This window comes from Artemia franciscana, chromosome 1, assembly GCF_032884065.1.
Source record: "Artemia franciscana chromosome 1, ASM3288406v1, whole genome shotgun sequence".
NCBI classification, from domain to species: Eukaryota; Metazoa; Arthropoda; class Branchiopoda; order Anostraca; family Artemiidae; genus Artemia; species Artemia franciscana.
The window spans coordinates 21,448,032-21,472,039 of NC_088863.1; the positions used below are offsets into that span (position 1 = coordinate 21,448,032).

At 36.1% G+C, this 24,008-nt stretch overlaps 1 protein-coding gene across 4 annotated transcripts in view; it reads left to right on the top strand.

Annotated features, from left to right (window-relative positions):
- Positions 1–15,424, top strand: part of LOC136026866 (sphingomyelin phosphodiesterase-like) — a 61,892-nt gene extending 46,468 nt beyond the window's left edge. For all 4 annotated transcript variants that reach the window (XM_065703636.1, XM_065703646.1, XM_065703655.1 and 1 more), the window contains one exon: positions 10,858–15,424. In XM_065703636.1, the coding sequence (XP_065559708.1) occupies positions 10,920–13,088 (2,169 nt within the window). In that variant the 5' untranslated portion in view covers positions 10,858–10,919 and the 3' untranslated portion in view covers positions 13,089–15,424. The remainder of the gene's footprint in view (positions 1–10,857) is intronic.
- The last annotated feature ends 8,584 nt before the right edge of the window (positions 15,425–24,008 follow it).

Consider the following 24,008-nt stretch of genomic DNA (forward strand, 5'->3'; position numbering starts at 1 on the left):
TTCTTTTCAACTTCAATCAAACTGTACTTACGTATTATATCGACCACACCCAAGAAGCAAAGTTTGGTTAATCCTAATGAAATGTACCAAAATAGGATGAAAATATAATACTTAAGTGATAAATGAACTTTCAGGAACCGAACTCTGTTTGTTCATTGAACAAAAAAAAAACAAGCTTTTTAAACGAAAGTAAGGAGGGACATTAAAACTTAGAACGAACAGAAATTACTCCGTATATGAAAGGGGCTTTTCCTCCTCAATGCCCCGCTCTTTACGCTAAAGTTTGACTCTTTCTCTTAGCTCTACTTTCTAAAACAGTAAAAACTTTAGCGTAAAGAGCGGGTATTGAGGAGGGAAAGTCCCTTTCATATATGGAGTAATTTCTGTTCGTTTTAAGTTTTAATGTCGCTCCTTCCTTTCATTTAAAAAACTTGTTTTTCTTTTGTTTAATTTCTGGACGTTTTTGAATTAATGTGTGTTTTGATCTTGGCTCTATGCACATATATAATTAAAACGAAATTTGCATATTTTTTTTTTTTTTTTTCCTAAATGGCCTTTTCATAGTTTTAATCGGAAGATTTTGAGAAAAAAGGAGCGAGGGAGGAGGCTCAGAATGGCCCCTGAATCACGAAGGCCATAGAATAAGTAGTTGTAATTACTAAAAATACTTTAGCCTAAAGAGCGGGGTATTACGAGGAGGTAAACCCCTCATATGCGTTATAATGTCTGTTCGTTTTCAATTTTAATGCTGCTCGTCACTTTCAGTAGAAAAAACTTTTCATATTTATTTTTTCATTGTTTTTTTTAAATAATGCCAGAAAACCCTGCGTCCCCTCCATTGAAAGTCTCTTCCCCCATGAGAAGTTCCTCCATGGAAAGATCCTCCCACGTTACCCCTCACCTCAACTCTCCCCCCCACCAACCAAAAAGATCCCCCTGAAAACGTCTTTACGCTTCCCAGTAACCATTACTATATGTAAACACAGGTCAAAGTTTGTAACTTGCAGCCCCTCCCAAGGGGACCGCGGGGGAGCAAGTCGTCCCAAAAGACATAGTTATTAGGTTTTTCGACTATGGTGAATAAAATGGCTATCTCAGAATTTTGATCCGGTGACTTTAGGGAAAAAATGAGCGTGGGAGGGGGCCTAGGTACCCTCCAATTTTTTCGGTCACTTAAAAAGGGCACTAGAACTTTTAATTTCCGTTAGAATGAGCCCTTTTGCGACATTCTAGGACCACTGAGTCGATACGGTCACCCCTGGAAAAAAAAATAAACACACATCCGTGATTTGTCTTCTCTAATACGCTGAATCTGATGGTGTGATTTTCGTTAAGATTCTATGACTTTTAGGGGGTGTTTCCCCCTATTTTCTAAACTAAGGCAAATTTTTTCAGGCTCGTAACTTTTGATGGATATAACTGATCTTGATGAAATTTATAAATTTAAAATCAGCATTAAAATACGATTCTTTTGATGTAACTATTGGTATCAAAATTCCATTTTTTAGAGTTTCGGTTACTATTGAGCCGGGTCGCTCCTTACTACAGTTCGTTACCACGAACTGTTTGACTAGTGTAACATGCTAATTGAGCAGTTTCAAACAGTTCGTGGTAACGAACTTTAGTAAGGAGCGACCCTGCTCAATAGTAACCACATCTCTAAAAAATCGAGTTTTGATACCAATAGCTACATCAAAAGAATCTAATTTTAATGCTGATTTTAAATATATAAGTTTCATCAAGTTTAGTCTTACCCATCAAAAATTAAGAGCCTGAGAAAATTTGCCTCATTTTAGAAAATAGGGAGAAAAAAACCCTAAAAGTCATAGAATCTTAACGAAAATCACACCATCAGATTCGCCGTATCAGAGAACACTACTGTAGAAGTTTCAAGCTCCTATCTACAAAAATGAAGAATTTTTCATTTTTTGCCAGAAGGCAGATCACGGATGCGTGTTTGTTTGTTGTTTTTTTTTTTTGGTTTTTTTTCCAGGGGTGATCGTATTTTTACTGTTTGAAAAGTAGAGTTAAGAGAAAGAGTCAAACTTTAACGTAAAGAGCCGGGCGTTGATGAGGAAGCAACCCCTTTCACATACGAAGTAATTTCTGTTCGTTTTAAGTTTTAATGTCCCTCCGTATTTTCCGTTAAAAAAAACTTGTTTTTTTATATTTAATTTCCCATAGCAATTGCACTCGAAAGTATTTAACCACAGAAAGAGAGAAAAACCCAAAAATATAAAGGGTAAAATTCTAGTTTAGTGACTTTTGGCTATCTCGGAAAGGGGTTAGGTTAGGAACATGAAACTAGGCTAAAGTATACCCCGGGAAGGTATTTTAAAATACCCATCTCCACTCCTTCTCCCTCTAGAGGGCCCTGAAATGCGCCTACATGACAGGTCTATTACCTATTGAAATTTTGACAAAACAACATTTGGTTAATGTTGGTATTACCGGAACAATTTTTTGGGGTCATGAAACTATTGCTAATAGATGCATTTTGACTTTTTGAACATCTTTTCTCTCTTGCAAAACTACCGCACTCACTCAAAACAACCTAACCTAACAAAACCTAGCCTAACAAAAATTGTCTCTTAAAAGCCACAAAGTAATTTGGGCCGGAATAACTCCATAACGGTGAGTTTGCAAAAAAAGTTTTAAACATTTTTTTTTAAATAATGCTAAAAAATCCTGCGCCCCCTTCATGGAAAATTTCTTCCTCCATGGAAAGATCCCCCCGCATAACTCATTCCCCTCAACCCTTCCACCAAACCAAAAAATCCCCCTGAAAGTGTCTACACTTCCCAATAACCATTACTATGTGTAAACACTGGTCAAAGTTTGTAACTTGTAGCCCCTCCCACGGGGACTGTGGAGGAGTAAGTCATCCCCAAAGACATAGTTATTAGGTTTTTAGACTATGCTGAATAAAATGGCTATCTCAGAATTTTGATCTGGGGACTTTGGGGAAAAAATGAGCGTGGGAGGGGGCCTAGGTGCCCTCCAATTTTTTTGGTTACTTAAAAAGGGCACTAGAACTTTTCATTTCCGTTAGAATGAGACCTCACACGATATTCTAGGACCAATGAGTCGATACGATCACCCCTGGGAAAAAAAAACAACAAATAAACACGCATCCGTGATCGGTCTTGTGGCAAAAAATGCAAGATTCCACATTTTTTTAGACAGATGCTTGAAACTTGTACTGTAGGGTTCTCTGATACGCTGAATTTGACGGTGTGATTTTCGTTAAGATGCAATGACTTTTAAGGGATGTTTCCCCCATTTTCTAAAATAAGGCAAATTTTTTCAGGCTCGTAACTTTTGATGGGTAAGTCTAAACTCAACTAAACTTATATATTTAAAATCAGCATCAGACTGCGATCAGAAATGCGATTCTCATCAATATAGTTTAATTTTCCCTCGTCATTCATTTTTTTTCATTTTTATAATTATCTAAGACTTCAGTCGGTCCATTCTCTACTTCCTTGTAAACATGTTTTGTAAAGTGAATAACATTTCGATTCACTCATTCTCAGTAGGCTTAACGGGTTCAATTTTTTTTACAGAAAATATCTTTACTTCCTCAAGCAATATAAATTGATCTTCATTTGGGTTATATTAAAATAGAATTTACGGATTTTAATCAAATTCCAATGACTGACCGCAATATTTTGGACTTACGTTATTAAGCCATTTTTTATGGCGAAATGCGCATTTCAAACTGAATCATGGTTTAAAATCAAGAATATGTATTCATGCTAACATTGCTACCGACAGCTGAGCAATTTGGCTGATAATTAGTTCACCAATCGTTGCAATTATTGGTGGAGGGGCAGATTGGTTATTCCTAATTTGAACGAGTAGCCAAAAATTTTAAACCAATCATTTTGATTCCATATTTATGGTATCAAGAACAGTAAAATGAAAATCGAATCTTATATTGGTTAAGTGGAAACTTAGACAACAATATACGCAAAAAAAAACAAAAAGACATACAATATGTAGTTATGTGCTTTTTTGCTTTGTGGGTCCCAAGTTTAAAAATAAGGAACCCTTTTGAAAAATCAGCAGAAAATGGGCGAACAGATATTTCACTATGGAGCTCTAGAAACTGTAACTTCCCTGATTTCCATTGCAAAAGACAAACACTGACATGAATCTATGCCATCTATTAATATGAATGTCTTGGTTAAGTTATTAGTACACTTCATTTTGATCTGACGCCACTTTCAAGGGGTTTGAGGCTTTCTTTTAAATCACCATAAATTTCTTTTCGCAATAAACTTTTACTATTAAGACGAACAGAAATAGTAGTTACCGTTTCTGAATCAGTGTCAGATGGCCATTTTTTTTAATTTTTTTTTTCAAAACTTGTTTTTTAAATTTTGGTTACTATGGGCTGTGGTTCGCTCTTTACTAGGTTGCAGCTACTGCTGTAACCATGATAACGGTTGTACCATCCTGTTGATTGTTGCATTGCTCGATTGTCATCCCGACGTATGGTTGGGCTTATTCGTAAACAATGAAAGTTTCGCTTGTTTCCTTTTACGATTCAGTGTGGCAACAAAGGAGAGAATTTACGCAACACAAAAAAATCTTAAAAAATGTATAGCAACTAAAAGAAAAATGGTAGAAAATCCTAGTTTTAAGGTATTAATAGATCTAAGATGGGGCCAAAGGGCCAAAACAAACGTTTTCATTTGGACGTCCATGGTACTTTTTATCGATAAATAATCGACACCGCATATTTCAAGTGAAAAAAGGTTGAATTTCAGTATAATATTCAGAAAAATGTTATTTTATTGTGCAAAGAATATAGCTTTAAGTAGGGCTTTGTTCACGAAGCGGTGTTATTCAGAAGTTAAACTTATTGTAAAGAGAGAAGGGCTGAGTATGCGAGGGGAGATAGTCCCTTCATGTTTGAGGTAACGCTGAATACATGTGTAAAAGTAAAGATTAATATTATAATTTCGAACAAGCAGAAATTATTCTATATATGAAGGGGGCAGTCAACCTCAATCCCTCTGTTTTCACGCTACATTTTGCCTTTATTTTTCTCGGGTATTCAACAATGAATTGGTAGCATAAGAGCAATGTGATAAAAAGTCGAAACAATACTTCGGGATTGAAGGGGCAGATTTGCTGGAAACAGTAATTTCGATTATTTTGAAAAGCAGTTCATAAATAAAACACTTGAATTTTTGTTCTTTTAAGTTTCAACTTTGTTTTTATTTATTAATAGATAAGAAACATTTCTTTAATGGATTCTTGACTGCGGACGAAACTAAAACCAATCCGAATTTATAAGCTGGATGCTCGTTCATATATTTGCTGGCCATCATTGGCAGAATACAGAATAAAAAATAATATCTCTTGGAGCCTCATTGTACACCTTATCTAGGGACGATATTTATTATCTTTTTTCAACGCTGTCTTTGCTAGCTGGATTTCTAGAACCAAAATATTAAACCAGCTTTTTTCATATCCTGGGGTTTCTATCGCCAGTTTGAATAGCATTTTGGAAGGTGCTTTAATTCTAAGAATTTTTTGGCTGTTCTCCAAGAATTTTGTTCGTATTGACTCTTAATTGCTTTAACTGGTAGTACTATAATTGTTGACGGTATCTCTTTTTTTTACTTGGTCACGTTTTGGCAAAAGCAGGGGTGTCCGAACTCTAAGCTAGATCAAGGTTGCACAAATGGACCCAAACTCTGAATGAACCTTTAAGACCTGGATGAATAATCAAGTAATCGATCTGTTCATTTCTCCCGTGTATTTAAATAAGGGGTTAATACAAGTCCAACTAAGAAATCTGTGTCCGTCACACGACTTAGTGATTCCAACCCTCCAATGTCAAATTCACCTCTCTGGTTTATTCTGTACCTTCAGTCCTAACTGTACCGCCTCGTCTTAAATGTGCTTGAAGGGACTAAGTTTTTTTCACGATTTTAAACATACTTTTCCTATGACTCACCTTTTTTACTACTTCAAAAACATTCGGCAAATCTTGTCCGGGGCAAGTCTTTATCACAGGCTTTAAAACTGGATTTACTGAGCCCCTTAACTAAATTTGACAAAAAAGAACACAGAAGGTCTTGTCTAGGACAGCTGCTGCAAATGTAGTCTGAATTTGCAGTTTTTTCGTTAATCCCCTACTTTTCTCCCTTGATTATTTGTGAATTGAAGGATATATCAGTTTTGTCAATAGTCCGACCTGTGGTACCAATGGCATGGTGCCTATTGTGAATGCGGTGACTTAAGCGGTGCAATCAAGCTTGGAGGTTGGAGTTTTGGAGGCACTGAGCAGATTGATATGAAATGAACAGATCGACCACTTGATTATTCTTCCAGGTTTTAATGGTTCATTCAGAGTTTGGGTCCATTTGTGCGACCTTGATCTAGCTTAGAGTTCGGACACCCCTGCTTTTGCCAAAACGTGACCGTCAACAATTATAGTACTACCAGATAAAGCAATTAAGAGTCAAAATTCTTGGAGAACAGCCAAAAAATTCTTAGAATTAAAGCACTTTCCCAAATACTATTTAAACTGGCGATAGAAACCCCAGGATATGAAAAAAGCTGGTTTAACATTTCGGTTCTAGAAATCCAGCTAGCAAAGACAGCGTTGGAAAAAGGAAATAAATACCGTCCCTGTAATTTCAGGGACCATTCAAGCGCATTTTCAAGTTTTACTACTTCAACTATATTTGGCAAATCTTGTCCGTGGCTTGTGTTTTGGAGGTACTGGGCAGAATAATTGAATTAATTGTTCTTTGCAGTTTTGTTTTATTTTTTTCGAGGTCGTGCGCCTTCGTCAAAATAAATCACATGCGCATGTCTAATCCAATCCTTTTCTTCTCTCTGTGGCTGAGGTATCACTGTTGTCTGCCGTTGTAAAATAAAAGCATGTTCAAAATTAAATGACACTCCTTCATTCATCGACTCCTCAAGTGAAGAATATTTTTTAACTTAAATGAATTTGGTTTTATTTGGAATGAAGAGAGGTTGTGGGCTGAATCTTCTACTCTGAAAATATATGAAGGATTTCCAATGAAAATGATCAAACAGTTCGTAGTGACGAACTGTAAGTAAGGAGCAACCCGGCTCAATAGTAACCGAAACTCTAAAAAATGGAATTTTGATACCAATAGGTACATCGAAAGAATCAGCTTTTTATGCTGATTTTAAATATAAATTTCATCAAGTCTAGTCCTACGCATCAAAAGTTACGGGCCTGACAAAAATTTACCTTATTTTCAAAAAAAAGGGAAACTCTCTCTAAAAGTCATTAAATCTTAATGAAAATCGCACCATTAGATTCGGCGTATCAGAGAACCCTGCGGTTGAGGTTTCAAGCTCCTATCTGCAAAAATGTTGAATTTCGTATTTTTGCCCCCACCCACGCTCATTTTTCCCAAAGTCGCCGGATCAAAATTTTTAGATAGCCATTGTTCAATATAGTCGAAAAATCTATTAACTTTGTCTTTGAGGACGACTATATCCCCCACAGTCCTCGGGGAAAGGCTGTAAGTTATGAACTTTGTCCATTGTTTATCTATAGTATTGGTTATTGGGAAGTATAAAGACGTTTCAGGGGGATTTTTTCTGGTGGGGGAGAGGGTTACGTGTGAGGATCTTTCCATGGAGGAATTTTTCATGGGGGAAAAGCATTTAACATTTCTATGAAAGAGGTGCTGGATTTCCCAGCATTATTTTAAAAAACAATCAGAAATTAAATTTATAAAAAAAAAATTTCTAACTGGAAGCAAGGAGCAACATTAAAACTTAAAACGGACAGATAGTGTTCTGTATATGAAAGGGGCTGTCCCCTCCTCAACGCCCGCTCTTTACGCTAAAGTTTGACTCTTTATCACAACGCTACTTTTAAAACAATAAAAACTTTAGCGTAAAGAGCGGGCGTTGAGGAGGGGACAGCTCCTTTCATATACAGAATAATTCTGTTCGTTTTAAGTTTTAATGTTGCTCCTTACTTTTAGTTGGAAAAACTTATTGTTTTTTTTTTTTTTTTTATGTAATCCCATACAGAATCAGAAGTAAAGCAAACAGAAACTGTCCTGAATTAAGGACTTTTTACTCAAGACGAACGTAAATTACAAAGAATTAAAGCGGGACTGTTGTCTCCCTCAGACCCCATTTTGCTTAGATTTCACCAACTCTTCACTATAGTCAAGTTATATCTTTCACAGATTTCTGTTTTTTCCAAATATTTAAATAATCAAAAACTAACGGACCGAAAAAACGTTGAATTTGTATGATAAAGATTTCAGACCTTTATGACTTAAGCGTAAAGATCGAGGGTTGATGAAGGGGCAACTTTCCTAGTATAGTCCCTACGGAGTAATATTTATTGGTTTTAAGGTTTAACGTGGTTCTTTACTTTCAGTTCAAAAACTTGTTTCTTTTTTATTTAACTATGTCTAGCTTTATTCATAGTATCCGTAGTTTTAATCGTTCTTTCCTTTTTCTTTATTCAGCTATGTGCATTTTATTTGTATTTCCATTCATCAATGAGCATTTAGCAGTAGTTACCATCAAGATCAGGGTCTCCCAGTCGGGGTTCCACGAAACCATATAGTTCAGCTCAAAGTCGTTAGAGGATGCATGAGAAAGAGCTTTAATGTGAGCTACAATATGTATATATATATATATATATATATATATATATATATATATATATATATATATATATATATATATATATATATATATGACATACGCAGGAATTTGTTTCGGGGGGGGGTCGAAATCTTTCACATCCGTTATTCTGTGAGAAATATCAGAAAATGATGGGAAGATAAAAAAATCGTTGGATTTCGGGAGGCAGGGTGGACCCGGAGGTCCCCCTTCATACGTACTATATATATATATATATATATATATATATATATATATATATATATATATATATATATATATATATATATATATATATATATATATATATATATAACGGACCCTCCCATATAAACGAGAATACGAGATTCGGCTTATTAGCTTCGGAAACAGCACCCAAACTCGGGGTTTTGAGCTGACAGAAACATATCCTAGTAAATTTAATTTTATATAAGCCTTTAATGCACTACTCACACGAAAATACCACCCAAAAACTGTTTCTCCCTGCCAATACGCAATGGCATTTACAAAAAACGTCCAGGACACAGTTACGCAGTTCTCCAGGGAATTGCCAAATACCCGGTTTTGACACCCCGTCCCCCACCCCTGACAAAAATGTCCCACACCTTATCCTAAAAGAAACTAATAAGCCTAGACGCCTTTACAGTTTTTCTTCTTTTATCCGGTATACAGTGCCAAAACAAAAGTGCCAGTTTCAGTAATAATGAAGCCTTAGACGAACATTGTGAATTTTCTAATCCTTTTCAAGGTCTAGGAGAGAACTATGATTAACTTAATCAAAAAGCAAGAAAGTGAAAGAGGCTGATTATAGTTGTCCTCAAAGATAGACCATTAAGTCGTAATTCAAACATAAATCGCAAGACTGGTTTCAAAACCTTATGAGTAAATGATTGAACTTTTCTAGAGTCTCAACAGTAATCAAGATCTGCTTTTAAGGTTCTGACAGATGCTAACTTGACCTACAGCTTATTTAACTATCTAGCTTATTTTGGTGACTCATTCAGAGACTCCATCTTTACTTTCTTTTGAAGGAGGGGGCGATATCGTGAATTTTCTTTGTGGGACGAAGGATGTAAATAAAAACATATGAAAATACGTAATAATTTTTTTACGTCATCATTTTTTTAGCCATAAGAAGAGCAAGTATCCTGAACCTCTCCCAAATAATGTCCTTGCCACTCATCGACAGGTGACAAAGCTGTGAAACACCTTTATGTGTGATGGGCAAATTGCGTAACTTACAGTCCTTTCCCCCAGGGACTATGGTGGGTTTTGTCATCCCCAGACGCATAGTTATTGGACATTTCAACTACGCTGTATCAAATGGCTATCTGAAAATTTTAATTGAATGTCTTTGGGGAAAAGGGGGTGTTGGAGGAGGGCTAGTTGCCCTTTTATCTTTTTTGTCACTTAAAAGGGACACTGGAATTTTGAATTTCCGTTCGAAAGAGCCCTCTTTTAATCTTTTAGGAACATCTGTTCAATACTATCACAACTGGAAAAAAAGCAACAAATATACACGTATCCGTGATCTTTCTTCTGGAAAAGAAAATACAAAATTCCATGTCTTTAGATAAAAGCTTGAAATCTCAGCATTATGGTTCACACATCAGGGTTCTACACATTAGGCAATGATGAGGCTAAAATTGCATGTGTGCAGAGGTAAGGGGCTTCGATACCCTGATATCCAGATTTTTCCATTATTTTTGTATATTGTCTATGTATTTCATGAATTTTGAAAACTTTTTAAAGCTTGCCTCCTCCACCCCTAATATTGTGACCGCACCTGCTCTTAATAAAGCAAAATTCTCCACCACAACCCGGTACTTACTATTTGTTTTAGGAAATATACAAGTACGTTCTTTTTGGTGCTTTGTAGTTTGCTATATTATTGATTTTACCTCGTGTTGTACTTTGATGTTAATCGCGGTGGTCAATTTAAAAATAATAACATTTCTTTGCTTTTGCATTATCAAATATATTAAATAGAATATATGATAAATTGGCTGAATGGCAAATAAAAACTAACTGTCAAGATGAATTAAATATTTGGGTCATTATGCCACTTTTTTCTTGGAATTTCATTAGCGTGTTTTATGCGTTTTACCTTTAGTTAATCATAGTCAAAACGACGTAATTTAGGTCAGGATTACTTCCTTTAAATGTTGAAATATGAATTTGATTGAATGTTATTCTATGCAGGTTTGCCTTCTGCAAACGTACAACCGTCGGTGAGGAATGCAAGTTGGGAATAAATTTTGTCAATGATGAAAGTGCGATTCAAGAGTATCGGTGATTTTGCAGTGTTTGCCATCATTGTGGTATCTGTTACTTCGACACCCCTCACTCCTGGTGCAAACTACAAAGCACCTTTCTACTGGCAGTATGGAGAAAAAGACTATCAGCACAATTCAAAGCTGCCCAGTGTGGATGTGCCGTTTCGACGACCCCGATCAACTAGCAAGAGCTTTGAAGAGACAAAGACGATATTGCGTCCTGCTATGGAAAGTGCGGCAAAAAAACTGGAGGATTTAGATCCGAAAGAGTTTAATTTCACTGCAATAATGAAAGAAATTGATGAGCTTCCTGAGCCAAATGATAGAGCAGGAAGAGGCTCACGAGGTATTCCTGCTTTTTTAGGAAATGCCTTTAAGCTAATGAATATTAAAGCAGTGATGGAAGAGCTTGAAACTAGTGTGATGAGTTCAGTGAGTTGCAATGCTTGTAAAGCAGGAGTGGGACTTCTTCAACACTATGTAGATGCAGGTAAAAATCATGCGGAAATAATCAGTGCTGCGGTAAAAGTGTGTATCACAATGAAAATTGAAAGCAAGCGTGTTTGCGAAGGTATTATCCATTTAATGGGGGACGAAGTACTATATGTCATGTCTAGACTTGTGTTGACAGCAGATGAAATATGTGGTTTTGTAATTGGTGATGTATGTGGACACCCCTTTAACCCATACCATGAATGGGAAGTTATTCTTCCTCCTATTCCAAAGCCGGTGACTCGAGCTGTTGTACCAGTAGAAGATGCTCCAGCGCTAAAAGTCTTACATTTATCAGACACCCATCTTGACCCTTATTACGTAGAAGGCACAAATGCAGCTTGCAACGAGCCCCTCTGCTGTAGAATCACTAGTGGCTATTCTAAATCTGTGGTAGATGGTGCTGGATATTGGGGTGATTATCGGAAATGTGACATGCCTCGAAGGACCTTAGAAAGTATGTTTCAACACATTGCTACACAGCATCCAGATTTGGACTATATCGTATGGACTGGGGATATACCTCCTCATGATGTATGGAATCAGACTCGCAAAGAGAATATTCACGTTTTAAGAGAAACTGTTCAGTTGTTCAATTTTTATTTCCCTAACACAAGAGTTTTCCCAGCCCTAGGAAACCATGAAAGTGTCCCTGTTAATAGTTTCCCACCTCCATTTGTAGAATCTTACCAATCTGTTGACTGGCTGTACAAAGAATTGGAGCTACAGTGGCGTAAGTGGCTACCAGCATCAGCTAGTCCAACAGTGCTCAAAGGTGGATTTTACTCAGTTCTTGCAAAACCAGGATTTAGAATAATATCCTTAAATATGAATTTTTGCAACAATAAAAATTGGTGGTTGTTGTTGAACAGTACTGACCCCGTTCAAGAACTTCAGTGGCTTATTTATGAGCTTCAAAGTGCTGAATTCAACGGGGAAAAGGTACATATTCTTGGCCACATACCTCCAGGTCACAGTGATTGCTTAAAGGTATGGTCTCATAACTACTACCGTATTATAAATCGTTATGAAGCGACTGTTACTGCACAGTTTTTTGGGCACACACATTTCGATGAATATGAAGTGTTTTACGATGAAGATTTCCGATCCCGTGCTACGAATATTGCATATATTGGCCCTTCAGTTTCTCCTTATTATGGTCTAAACCCTGGGTATAGAGTGTATAAAATTGATGGTGATTATAAAACTAGTACCCGTGCGGTTGTTGATCATGAGAATTGGGTGATGAATTTAGCTGAAGCTAATAGATATCCCCATTTGCCTCCTAGATGGTACAAACTTTACTCAGCTAAAGAAGCTTATGGTATGACGTCCTTAAGCCCTCAAGAATGGGATAGCTTAGTCTACAGAATGGCCATGGATGATGACTTATTCCAGAATTATTACTGGTTTTATTGGAAAGGTTCTTCGGCGCGACAGCTTTGTGATGCCGATTGTAAAAAGCGACTTTTATGTGATTTAAAATCCGGGCGGTCGAATGATCGCGTTGAAACATGTAATGAAATTGAACAGCAACTCGATTCTAAGAATGCAAAATCTTGGAGATCTTGGCTTAGAAAAAGTGGATTAGGAATAACCTATGTGTTTACATTTGTTGCTGGGTTAGGATGGCTAGGTTCTTCAGTTGGGTCTTTGTTTGGTTAGGCTCAATATGATCTAGGAACTGGGGACCAGCATGTCAATGCCAAACTAACTACTCTGCCATGTTTGACCCTTTATGTGCAAATACTAAAAGGTACATAATTTGCAACTTAACTTCAGAAGTTATACAACCTAAAAGAATATTTCATCTATTCTGTTTGTTTTAGCCGATTCATTGTAGTATTTTGCTCAAAAGAATGTGGTCTTGAGGATAGCTGCCTTAAAATATGTCTGTAACAGTGTTTAATGTCGAAAAGTGTTGACAGGAACTAAAACCGATGAAGCTTTCATTTTTTTTTCTTCAATTTTAAGTTTTGATTGTTGATAGCTCCAGTAGCCGAACTTTAAATACTATTTTCCCTAGAAAAGGTACTGAGTAATGTCGAAGGAGGTTGGTTTGTACCATCAATTTATTTGACAAAAAGAAGGTGGGACATAGGAAATAAGCTTAAAATAAACAAAATATTGCACGGATTTCCCCATTATTTGTATATATTTTTTTAAATCCTGATACTTTTAGAATTTGTTTTTAGATTTTCCTCTCCTAAGCGAATTAAATGTGCGGCGTACATGCCTGTTCTTTGATCCAAATTTGAAATACCATATAATATTGAAATAATGCATATATAAAGTAATCACTTTACATGCCATCAGGAACTACAAATTAGACCAAAGCTTAGCATATGGGCTAATTTGATCTGTAAATAGTCTTCTGTTTTGCTAAGTTTCCTCCTTTTTTCAAAAGCATTTACACTTCTTCGGGTTTGAACTAGCTGATTTTGATTGCCCTTAATTATTTCCCTAGTTTGTTAGAGATCGTCCTGTTGATGCATCAAGTTCGTTTCTACTTTATTCTTTCGACTTAAATTAGCACAGTATTTTTTTCATCATCGCTTGGTTGTGAAACAACAGATTGGTAATTAATAGATAGTGATTAAAATGAGGGCAAACGCTATTTTGTTAATTAGGACAAAATTTGCCAATTTTACGTACGCTGTCCTGTGAAAAACCACTGAAATCGCTCAACCGATTAGCTGACCTTCGTGTAAATCTGAATTCATCTGTATAATGGCAATTGATCATGATTATGTCTCCTGTGTTAATATAAGCTTGAAAATATATCTCTCAAAGATTTAACTTGCACTTCATTTTGTAATCGCTTTTACTTTCGATATATCGCCTTTTGGCCTGTAGTTATAAGATAGTATTCTGGCTGTCTCTCTGAAACGGGTTTCTATTTGAATACTAAATGCCGAAAGTACAGTAATAGTGGCCTCCAATAGGTCTTCCTGTTTAAGGTCAGGTTGATATTGATTGAAGTAGTGACAACCCTGGGTGTTATTTTCATAATTCTTTACTTTGCTTTTTTGGTTATTCCTCTTACATTAGGTTTCTCTTATTTCTAATCGTTGAAGTACTTCCAATTTATTCTGATTTTGACGTCAGCTTGTTTTTTCCGTGAGCCATTATAAACTTTTTTGTTTATCTCAGAAGAACAAAATTGTATGAGTATGAAGTAAAGACTTTAAGCTACATCAGTGGCGTAAATTAGGGGGGGGGGGTTGTGCTCTCAAGATTTTTTCGTCCCCTCCCAGGTTTCAAAAAATACCTTATATTTTAATGGAAAAATTAGAAAACATCAAAATTGTCCCCTCCTAGATTCAAAAATTTCATTTTGTGCCCCCCCTCCTAATTTCTGTGAATAGCATTGAGCCACATGAAAACTAAAAATAATATCTGACTCATAACCGGTTTGAATAAGAGTACTTTCTTAGTGAATTCAGTGCCTTTGAAGGTTTTTCTGCGATTGGCGTTACCGTATCTTATTTCTATTCTTTCAAATGTTTTCAAATTATGCTGTTTGTAAGGCCAACTTGTTGTTTTTGGAAGAGATGTTTTTACTATACTGTTATATATGCCCCAGAAAGAAAGAATTAAAAAGAGCGGAGTAGAATTTTTTTTCAGCTACGCATAAGAAACATCTGATCGACAGAAAGAAACTTGCCTTTTTCTTCTTTTTTTTTAGTGAACTCAGTGCCTCTGTAAAAAATATTAAAGTATAGTACTTCAAAGCTTTGGATTCTGATTAAAACTGTTACAGATGATAATCTAATTATCTGCCTTGTTCTGACGACCTGCTGCTGGTAAGGTAGTTGAAAACCTGTAGTATCTTTGTTAACTCAATGTTTGTGTGAAAACGTTGGTTATTACATCAATATCCATTTTTTCTGATTTTACTGTGTAATTATTTATTATTTATTCATATTTATGACTCCACTGTTGCGAGAACCTTTCTGCTTGTTAATTATGTTTTGGAATAATAAACAAAACTAATATAATCACGCTGTTATGTTTTTCTCTTTTAGATGTTTTTTTTTATAATGGATTTTGATTATTTTTTCCTTTATTGCGGCTAGGATAATTAACACCTTTAGGATTTTGATAAGTTTCATTTGTTTGAACATATAGACTCTAACTCCTGGTTCCCACTGCTGCGCCAATCGAGACACGATGTTTTTCTGGCGGAACAGACGTACGACAGAATCGGATGGAGGTTGACAAAGAAACGCAGACTACCGTTGAACATACCATATCAGATTTCCGCAACAGCTATGCCAAACATGCTACACTAAAGTGTAGTTATAGTAAGTGTGTACTTGCTAAACTATATAGTGTCCTAGCTGTGCATCACACGCTGTATGTTTCACCAATTTGGGATTCCCTGTCTAATTTTTAAATCAGAACAACGCATGCGATTTGTCATATAAGTTGAAATTATTCAATGCATCCGACATTGCAGCAAAACGGATGGTTTTGTGTCGTTTGTCGCACGATTTGTGTCATTTGTCGCATGTCGCAGGATTTTGCGCGAAATCGCAGCAGTGGGAACAAGGGGTAATTTGCGCAAACTAAGAAAGAAAAATACTGAATTTACCTGCGTGCCCAGCTACACGTCTATGTCCAGGCCAGTGGCGTCAAGTTGGGGGTGGGGGCAGAGGGGATATATATCCTCCTAGATTTCGCCTTCATCCCCTAGATCTTGAAAATATCTATCTTGGGGTATTTTCAAGGACAAATGCCTTTTTTGGCATTTTGATTGAAAAAATTGGAAAAAAACGGCGAGTTCGCCAGCCGCTACATACTGAAAAATACATTCTTTCCTCCCCTAAATTTGCGTGTATATGCGCCACTGGTCTTGACAAATCGTTTTTTTCCAATCATAATTTGATTCCTTTTTTATAGGTAGTTCTGTCCAAAATGACGTTATCTCGGCACTAGTATCTAGCTAGGACACATAAGAACGGGCCTTCAGCCTAAATATGTATCCTTTATTTTATGTTTATTTGGTCCCCATGCTGAAAACCTATTCCTTATTGGTTCTCTGATTTTCGATTGATAAAAGCGATATGCCGACTACCTCACTTGGAAATTATGTAAAATTTATTTTTATGCTACAATGTACAGGTATTTATGGGCCTAGCTTCATTGAAAAACTTAGTTTAAAATTTTAGGGCTTCTTTAGAAGTATCTTTACGCTTTTGAGGATAGGATAGGATCTCGTTCATCTCATTTCATGTTTGAATAGTCTATTGTTGAAAAGAAAAATGTTTAATTTTTTATTTTATACAAAAGGAAAAAAAAACCTGAAGAATTTGCAACTACCTACTGCAAGTACCCGCTGTTGTAATTTTTCTGGGAAGTTGACGCTGTTGAAGGGTGAGCATTTGCCAGGAATTATATTTTCCAGCATCTGTTTTCCTTCTGGAAGTAATATGAGCCAATACGTCGACGTCTTGACGAAGGTTTTTGGTGTGTCCATAATGAATTGAGCATACAATGAATATATGGTACTAGTCCCCAAAACGCTTTTAGGCCTGTAAAGGGGGGGGGGAGAACAAATTCGATTCAAGGAGTCAAAAGACCTAGTTTTCTATTCTATCTTGCAGAAATATTCAGGGAAAGGTAAGGCTGATGTTAGCTTGTTTTTTGACATTTCTTTTAAGATTCGACTGAACCTTTTTTTGTTGTGAAATCCTTCCTTTAAATCAAACATACAACAAAATAAATAAACCAACCAAGAAGCAGAGCTTATCCATGGGGGGGGGCAAGCATAATTTCAAAAAATTATCTTTCTGGTAAAAGAAATAAAAAAAGGAAATGATCGGCACGATCATTGTTGTTCTTTTTGTCATATTAAATTTAAAAAAAAAAGTTTTTTAAATGAAAGTAAGGAGCGACATTAAAACTTAAAACGAACAGAAATTACTCCGTATATGAAATGGGCTTTTCCTCCTCAACGTCCCACTCTTTACGCTTAAGTTTGACTCTTTCTCTTAACTCTACATTTTAAAACAGTAAAAAACTTTAGCGTAAAGAGCGGGGCGTTGAGAAGGAAAAGCCCCTTTCATATACGGAGTTATTTCTGTTCGTTTTAAGTTTTAATGTCGCTTCTTACTTTCATTTAAAAAAGTTGTTTTTTTTATTTAATTTCTGAACGTTTTTGAATCAATGCATGTTTTGATTTCGGCTCTCCGCAGAGGAATAATTAAAACGAAATTTGTATATTTATTTTTTCTTGGCTAAATGGCTTTCCCATAATTTTGACGAATGATTTTGAGAAAAAAAGAGCGGGGGAGGAAGCCTAGTTGCCCTCCGATTTTTGGTTAATTAAAAAGGCAACTAGAACTTTTAATTTTCTACGAATCTTTTTATAAGTAAAAGATATACGTAACTTATAAATTAGCTTCCGTAAAGAACTTCTGTATTCTCATGTTTTTATTACATATGTGAGGGGGTTCACCCCCTCGTCAGTACCTCGATCTTTACACTAAAGCTTAAATTTTGTCCCAATTAAAAATGACCGCTGAATCACAAAGGCCGCAGAATAAATAGTTGAAATTACTAAAAATACTTTAGCGTAATGAGCAAGGTATTAGGAGGAGGTGAGCCCCTCATATGGGTAATAATTTCTGTTCGTCTTAAGTTTTAATGCTGCTGCTTACTTCCAGCTGAAAAAAAACTTTTTTATATTTATTTTTTCATTGTTTTTTTTTTAAGTAATGCTAGTAAATCCTGCGCTCCCTTCATGGAAATTTTCTTCCCCCATGACAAATTCCTCGATGGGAAGTTCCTCCAGCATATCCCCCTCTTCTCAACCCCTGCCTCTAACCAAAAAATCCTCCTGAAAACGCCTGTACACTTCCCAATAACCATTACTATATGTAAGCACTGGTCAAAATTTTGAACTTGTAACCCCTCCCATGGGGACTGTGGGGGATTAAGTCGTCCCCAAAGACATAGTTATAAGGTTTTTCGACTACGCTGAATAAAATGGCTATCTCAGAATTTTGAGCCGTTGACTTTGGGAAAATAATTCGCGTGGGAGGGGGCCTAGGTGCCCTCCAATTTTAAGGTCACTTAAAAAGGGCACTAGAACGTTTCATATCCGTTAGAATGAGCCCTCTCACAACATTCTAGGGCAACTGGGTCGATAGGATCACCCCTGGGGAAAAAAACAAATAAACACGCATCCGTGATCTGCCTTCTGGCAAAAAATATAAAATTCCACATTTTTGTAGATAGGAGCTTGAAACTTCTACAGTAGGGTTTTCTGATACGCTGAATCTGATGGTGTGATTTTCGTTAAGATTCTATGACTTTTAGGGGGTGTTTCCCCCTATTTTCTAAAATAACACGAATTTTCTCAGGCTCGTAACTTTTGATGGGTAAGACTAAACTTGATGAAACTTATATATTTAAAATCAGCATTAAAATGCGATTCTTTTGATGTAGCTATTGGTACCAAAGTTCCGTTTTTTAGAGTTTTGGTTACTATTGAGCCGGGTCGCTCCTAGTATACTACAGTTCGTTACCACGAACTGTTTGATACTAGAAGGACGCTCAATTCACACTTTCATGCCCATTAGAAGGTATGGTCGAAGTCACAAAAGGTAATTAATGAAAGTTAATGGACAGGGGTCTAATTTTCTATTGGGCAAGGGGGGTGACAGCCCCCTCCAGACCAACACGTGACAATTCAAATGGCAAATCGGTTGCAGTAACTCAAGAGCTGTTAGATATTTTTTCAAAGTCAGATTTACGCCCCTCCCCCTCTCAAACAAAGCCAGATTTATTGATTGGTTCAGTGTGTTTTACTGTATCTTGCTTGGTTTCCAAGGTAATTGATAGTTTTTCTTCTTCCCAAAACGTGTTATGTCCTTTTTTCACTCAGCGAAATAATTGGAAATCAGAGTTTTGATATCAATGTTTTTCGTCACATCTTAAGTTTGTTTTTATAAGCAACACATATCTAATAATAGCGAACCGTCAGGAATATACATTTTCCACTTAAAATAAAAAGAAAGAAAAATATAGGTAAAGGGGCATAATTTTTCAATATCACAATGGAAAAAATGATTGCAATTGAAAAGAATTTTATTGTCTGAATGAAAAATTATATCCGTTTTTTATATTTTCATTTCGTTTGCGTTGTAAATGGAAAGGAAGTGTCGTCTAAGAAATTATTTGGACGTTTTCCAGTTTTTCTTCTCTTGCTGTAGAACTTTATGTGGTATGACATACCACCTTTTGAATCACCATGCACAAAATAAGCAATCAGATCGTTAACATTTTTACTGTGCTGTGTAAGTTCATTTTGATAAAAGCAAAAAGTCTTTGAGTCAATCTGCAAGGGGACTGCGTCTACCGACGTTTCTGAGTATACAAAATGAAAAGGCCTTGTCACACATTCGTAATTTGTAGAATAGTTTAATATAAAGAAGAAATTATTGGGAATCATAATGAAACGCCGAAAGCTTTGTTTTAAGAAACTTTTATTCATTTTTATGTAAATTTTGTTGTCTGAAATGACAGCATTTATCAATTTCTTGTTTTAGAATGTTGCAATATTTCTTGCCCTTCGAGTTTTTTTTTTTTTTTCTTGATATGTTTTGGCGATTGTTGGACTTGGTGAATTTGCCCACATAATAATGATTTTGGCAAAACTACTTTAGCACCATCTAAAAAGAAAGAAATCTGGTTCGGAAATACACACTAATAGCTGATAACTACCCTCAAATAGCAGAGCGAAGTCTAGGATTCACAACGTATTCCTGGAGCAGCCAATCATTATGGATAAACTTATCTTTATCCAGAAAAGGGAAAACTTTTTTTAACGACTAAACAAATTTGTGACCAGGTTTTGTGATCGACCTCCTTTTTATACAATCCTAATAAGGGGGAATTAATGCCAGATTTGCTTCTCACTCAATTGGACTATCTGTCTTGGCTTTTCTACAATTAGCCGTGACTTGATGCCCACAACTGTTCCATTTTAATTCAAAGAGTCAAGAATCCTGTTTAGCTTGTTCAATTTCGATGGGAAAATGTGAATATTTCAAAACTATGTTTACATTTATGCTATTGAATTGAGAACGGTCAATTATTCTGGACAAAATTAGCTTTATGCAGGAAAAGGATCACTTTTCATAACGACTGGTCAAATTCTCAGTTAAGCATAAAAGTCAAGAATCCTATTTAGGATTCAAGGTCGATACGAAAATGTGAGTATTTAGAAAAGGTGTTTAAAATTATGCCATTGAATTTAAGGCCCTTTTAATTCCTTCAAATGGCACTCCTTTGTCTATTCCTGGGAATAACCACAGGTTGAATTCATGTACGATTTTTTTTGCATTCATTTCATTTTCTTTTTTGTATACCCCCTTCCCCTTCATGGGCCTATTGGTTGAGGATAGACTTGGTGTTCTGTCTTTATATATCTAATGCCTTCAAATGTAATATTTGCAAAAAAGAACTAGACTCTGGCTAATGATGGCGCCATTCTTTTCGACCAGAAGCCACTTTATGGGGGGGGGGCAACTAGAATATAATGTTTCGTTGGAGTAACAGCATAATTTCAAGTGAATTTTAACACGCGGGTTTAGTGTCTGAGAATTGTTCAAAAATCAGATACAGAATATGAGAAAACAAAGACCTATCAGATGAACATATTCATCTGAAATATGAATATTTTCCGCTCTATCAGATGTGAAGCAGTAACGTTTTTATTTTATTTCTTTTTCCCATTGACAGCAGTAGTCAATTCACAAAAATATAATTTCCAAAGCATGGGGGGCAACTTTGTTGTTTTTCAATTTTGTTAATGAAATACGAAAAAAGGCACTATTTAATGACCAGAAAAAAAGTATTTTTCCAAAATCTAGGGGGTATGGTTTGTTAGCAACGTATCTCAAGAATATTCTCGCCAAGTTGATCGTCTTTTGCGATAAATTTTCAAATATTAGAAATTATATCAGGAAGAGAGAGGGAGGTACCAGAATTTACAAGTTTTAACTAGACAAACAAGTTTGAAATCACTGCCTGAGTTTGTCTTGAATATGAAAGTCGAAAAATAATACCCTAAATTTTGATTAATATACTAGCTAAGCTTTCAGTTAGACTCCACCTTTATAACTGGTTTGTAGATTCTTTCTCTGAGTGGTAAATCAAAACGGAAGCTATCAAACAGTGTTGTCGATATAATTGATGAAAGCCGTTTTTAAGCGATCGAGAAACTATTAGATTAACATGACTACACACAATCTTAGCACCTACTTTTCCTTGCACATAAATTTTGGAATGTTTTAAACCGGCTCTTACACTAGTTTATCAAGAATAGGCCAACTCTAAATATTTGTTTTTCGACTCCTGAGATTCTATTGTTAACAAGTTTTTGTGATGATCGTGCAAAAATGTAAAAACTCTTGTTTTTGGTGTCCTTCTATGAAAATTTCTCCCAGCCAACCTGCCTTGTTTATCACTTTCCACGGTAGATTGTCTTCAATAGCGTGATTTTAAAGCCGAATTGCTAGTAGAAGATTTTTAAGAGAAAGTCAAGTGAAATTAGAAGTTACCCGGTGTCTGCTACTATTGGGATGTGTGGCCAAATCCTTTGGAGAATCTATGTTTTACCAGGGGGTCTTATGTAACCCCTTATTTTCTAAAGGATGATTATTTTCAAGACTTTTGATCAATTAAATTCTAAATTTGTGTAAAATATCGTAAGGCCAAGTGAACGGTAATATCCTGGTGCAAAATAATGCTCTTCACGAGAAAACACCGTAAAAAAAATCGTACGCTGATCAATGGTCTGTGTTGCGCTGGCACCGATTTCCTGATTCAATACTTTTGGCTGGGAGTGCAATGCCTGGTTGGGGGCAAATTACCCGACGCCTCCCGTTTTTCCCCCAGATTTCTCCAGGTGTCTATTTATAGCTGGGTCGACCCTTCACGAATAAAAACCTTAAAGGAAATTAAATCATTTTAAGGCCATATATCCGTTGATTTTTGAATTTAACAAAAGAGGGAATAGTAGTGGGAAAAGTGGAAGTCATGGCCAATAGTCGGGTGGTAATTAAGAGGAAATTCCCAGATCTCCCCTACTTCTCTTCCAATTGTAGCGTACTATGTTTTCCCTGTAATAATGAGAAGGTCCCAAATATGAAAGCTCCGTGTCTTTTGTGGCTGGTGTTCGTTTTTCACATTGCTGTTGTTCTGCTTTTCCCCTTTACCCTCTTTAATTTTTTTCATGAATATTTTTTAAGTCGAAATTTTCTATAATAATAATAATAATAAAGGAAATGTAGGGACAAAGCCCTGTTCTGAAATTGAAATTGAGAGCTCCTAGTGCAGTGGTTTCAAGCTCCTGTTTACAAAAATGTGGAATTTTGCCATGTAAAAAATTGCAATGCGTGTTTATTTAAACTTTTTTTCCCAGGGCTGACCGTGTCGAACCAATGCTCCTAGAAGATACGGACAGGGCTCATTTGAACGGAAATAAAAAGCTATCTTCCCCGTCTTACGTGACCAACAGGATTGGAGGGGACCTAGCTCTCCTCCCACGCCCCTTGTTTCCCCAAAGACATCCGATCAAAATTTTGAGATATCCATTTGATTCAGCGTAGTTGAAAGGTCCAATAACCATGCCTTTGGGGATGACATGACCCCATAGTCTCTGTGGGAGGGCTGTAAGTTACGCAATTTGCCAGTTATTCACGTATGTTATTCGTTATTGGGAAACTTAACATACGGATATTTTTTGGGAGGCGGATTTCCTTCGGGGCTGGATTATCCACGGGGAGAGTTTTCCATGGTAAAGAAAGTTGCCGGGAGAAATTTATACACAGGGAGAGGGAAGGTAATTTCATGGCATGATTTGAAAAAGATCAGAAATTAAATAAAAATGACAAGTTTTTTCTGCTGAAAGTAGGTAGTAACATTAAAACGAACAGAGATAATTCCGTATATGAGGGGGATTGCCTCTTCCTCGACCCTCGTTCTTTACGCTAAAGTTTGACCTTGTCACAAGTCTTTGAGAAAGACTGCTCAAAAATCAGGGCAGCTGAATTTAAATGAGAAGCATTTTGAAAGAACTTTGAGACTTTAGCGTGAAAAGCAAGGGTTGAGGAAGGGGCAGCCACCCTCATATACAGAATAATTTCTGTTCGTTTTAAGTTTTAATGTTGCTCCTTAATGTCATTTGAAGAAAAAAACTTTTTTAAATTTAATTTCATACACGATTCGAATAATGCTGCCAGATTCGTCACGAGGAGTTGACATCTTTAGTATTTTGTCTCGCGCTTTGCGTAAAAGAGGATCTGATTGTTTGTACTATTTCCGAATAACGTGCTGTTTTTTTCTATCTAAGCAAGCCGATGATTTTTTTTTTTTTTTTTTTTTTTGACGTATTTGATCCTAAGTTTGGTTTTCTTTCAAATTTAAGCGTCTAGGTTTTGCCGTAAAAATTCGGATGGAAGCTAAGCCAAATGGATATCTTAAAATAGTGTTTGAAGCTCCGTTGATTAAATAAAAAAGCAGAAGAAATGTCTTTTCTGTTGCTGTGTAAATTACTGTATTGTGTTCCAA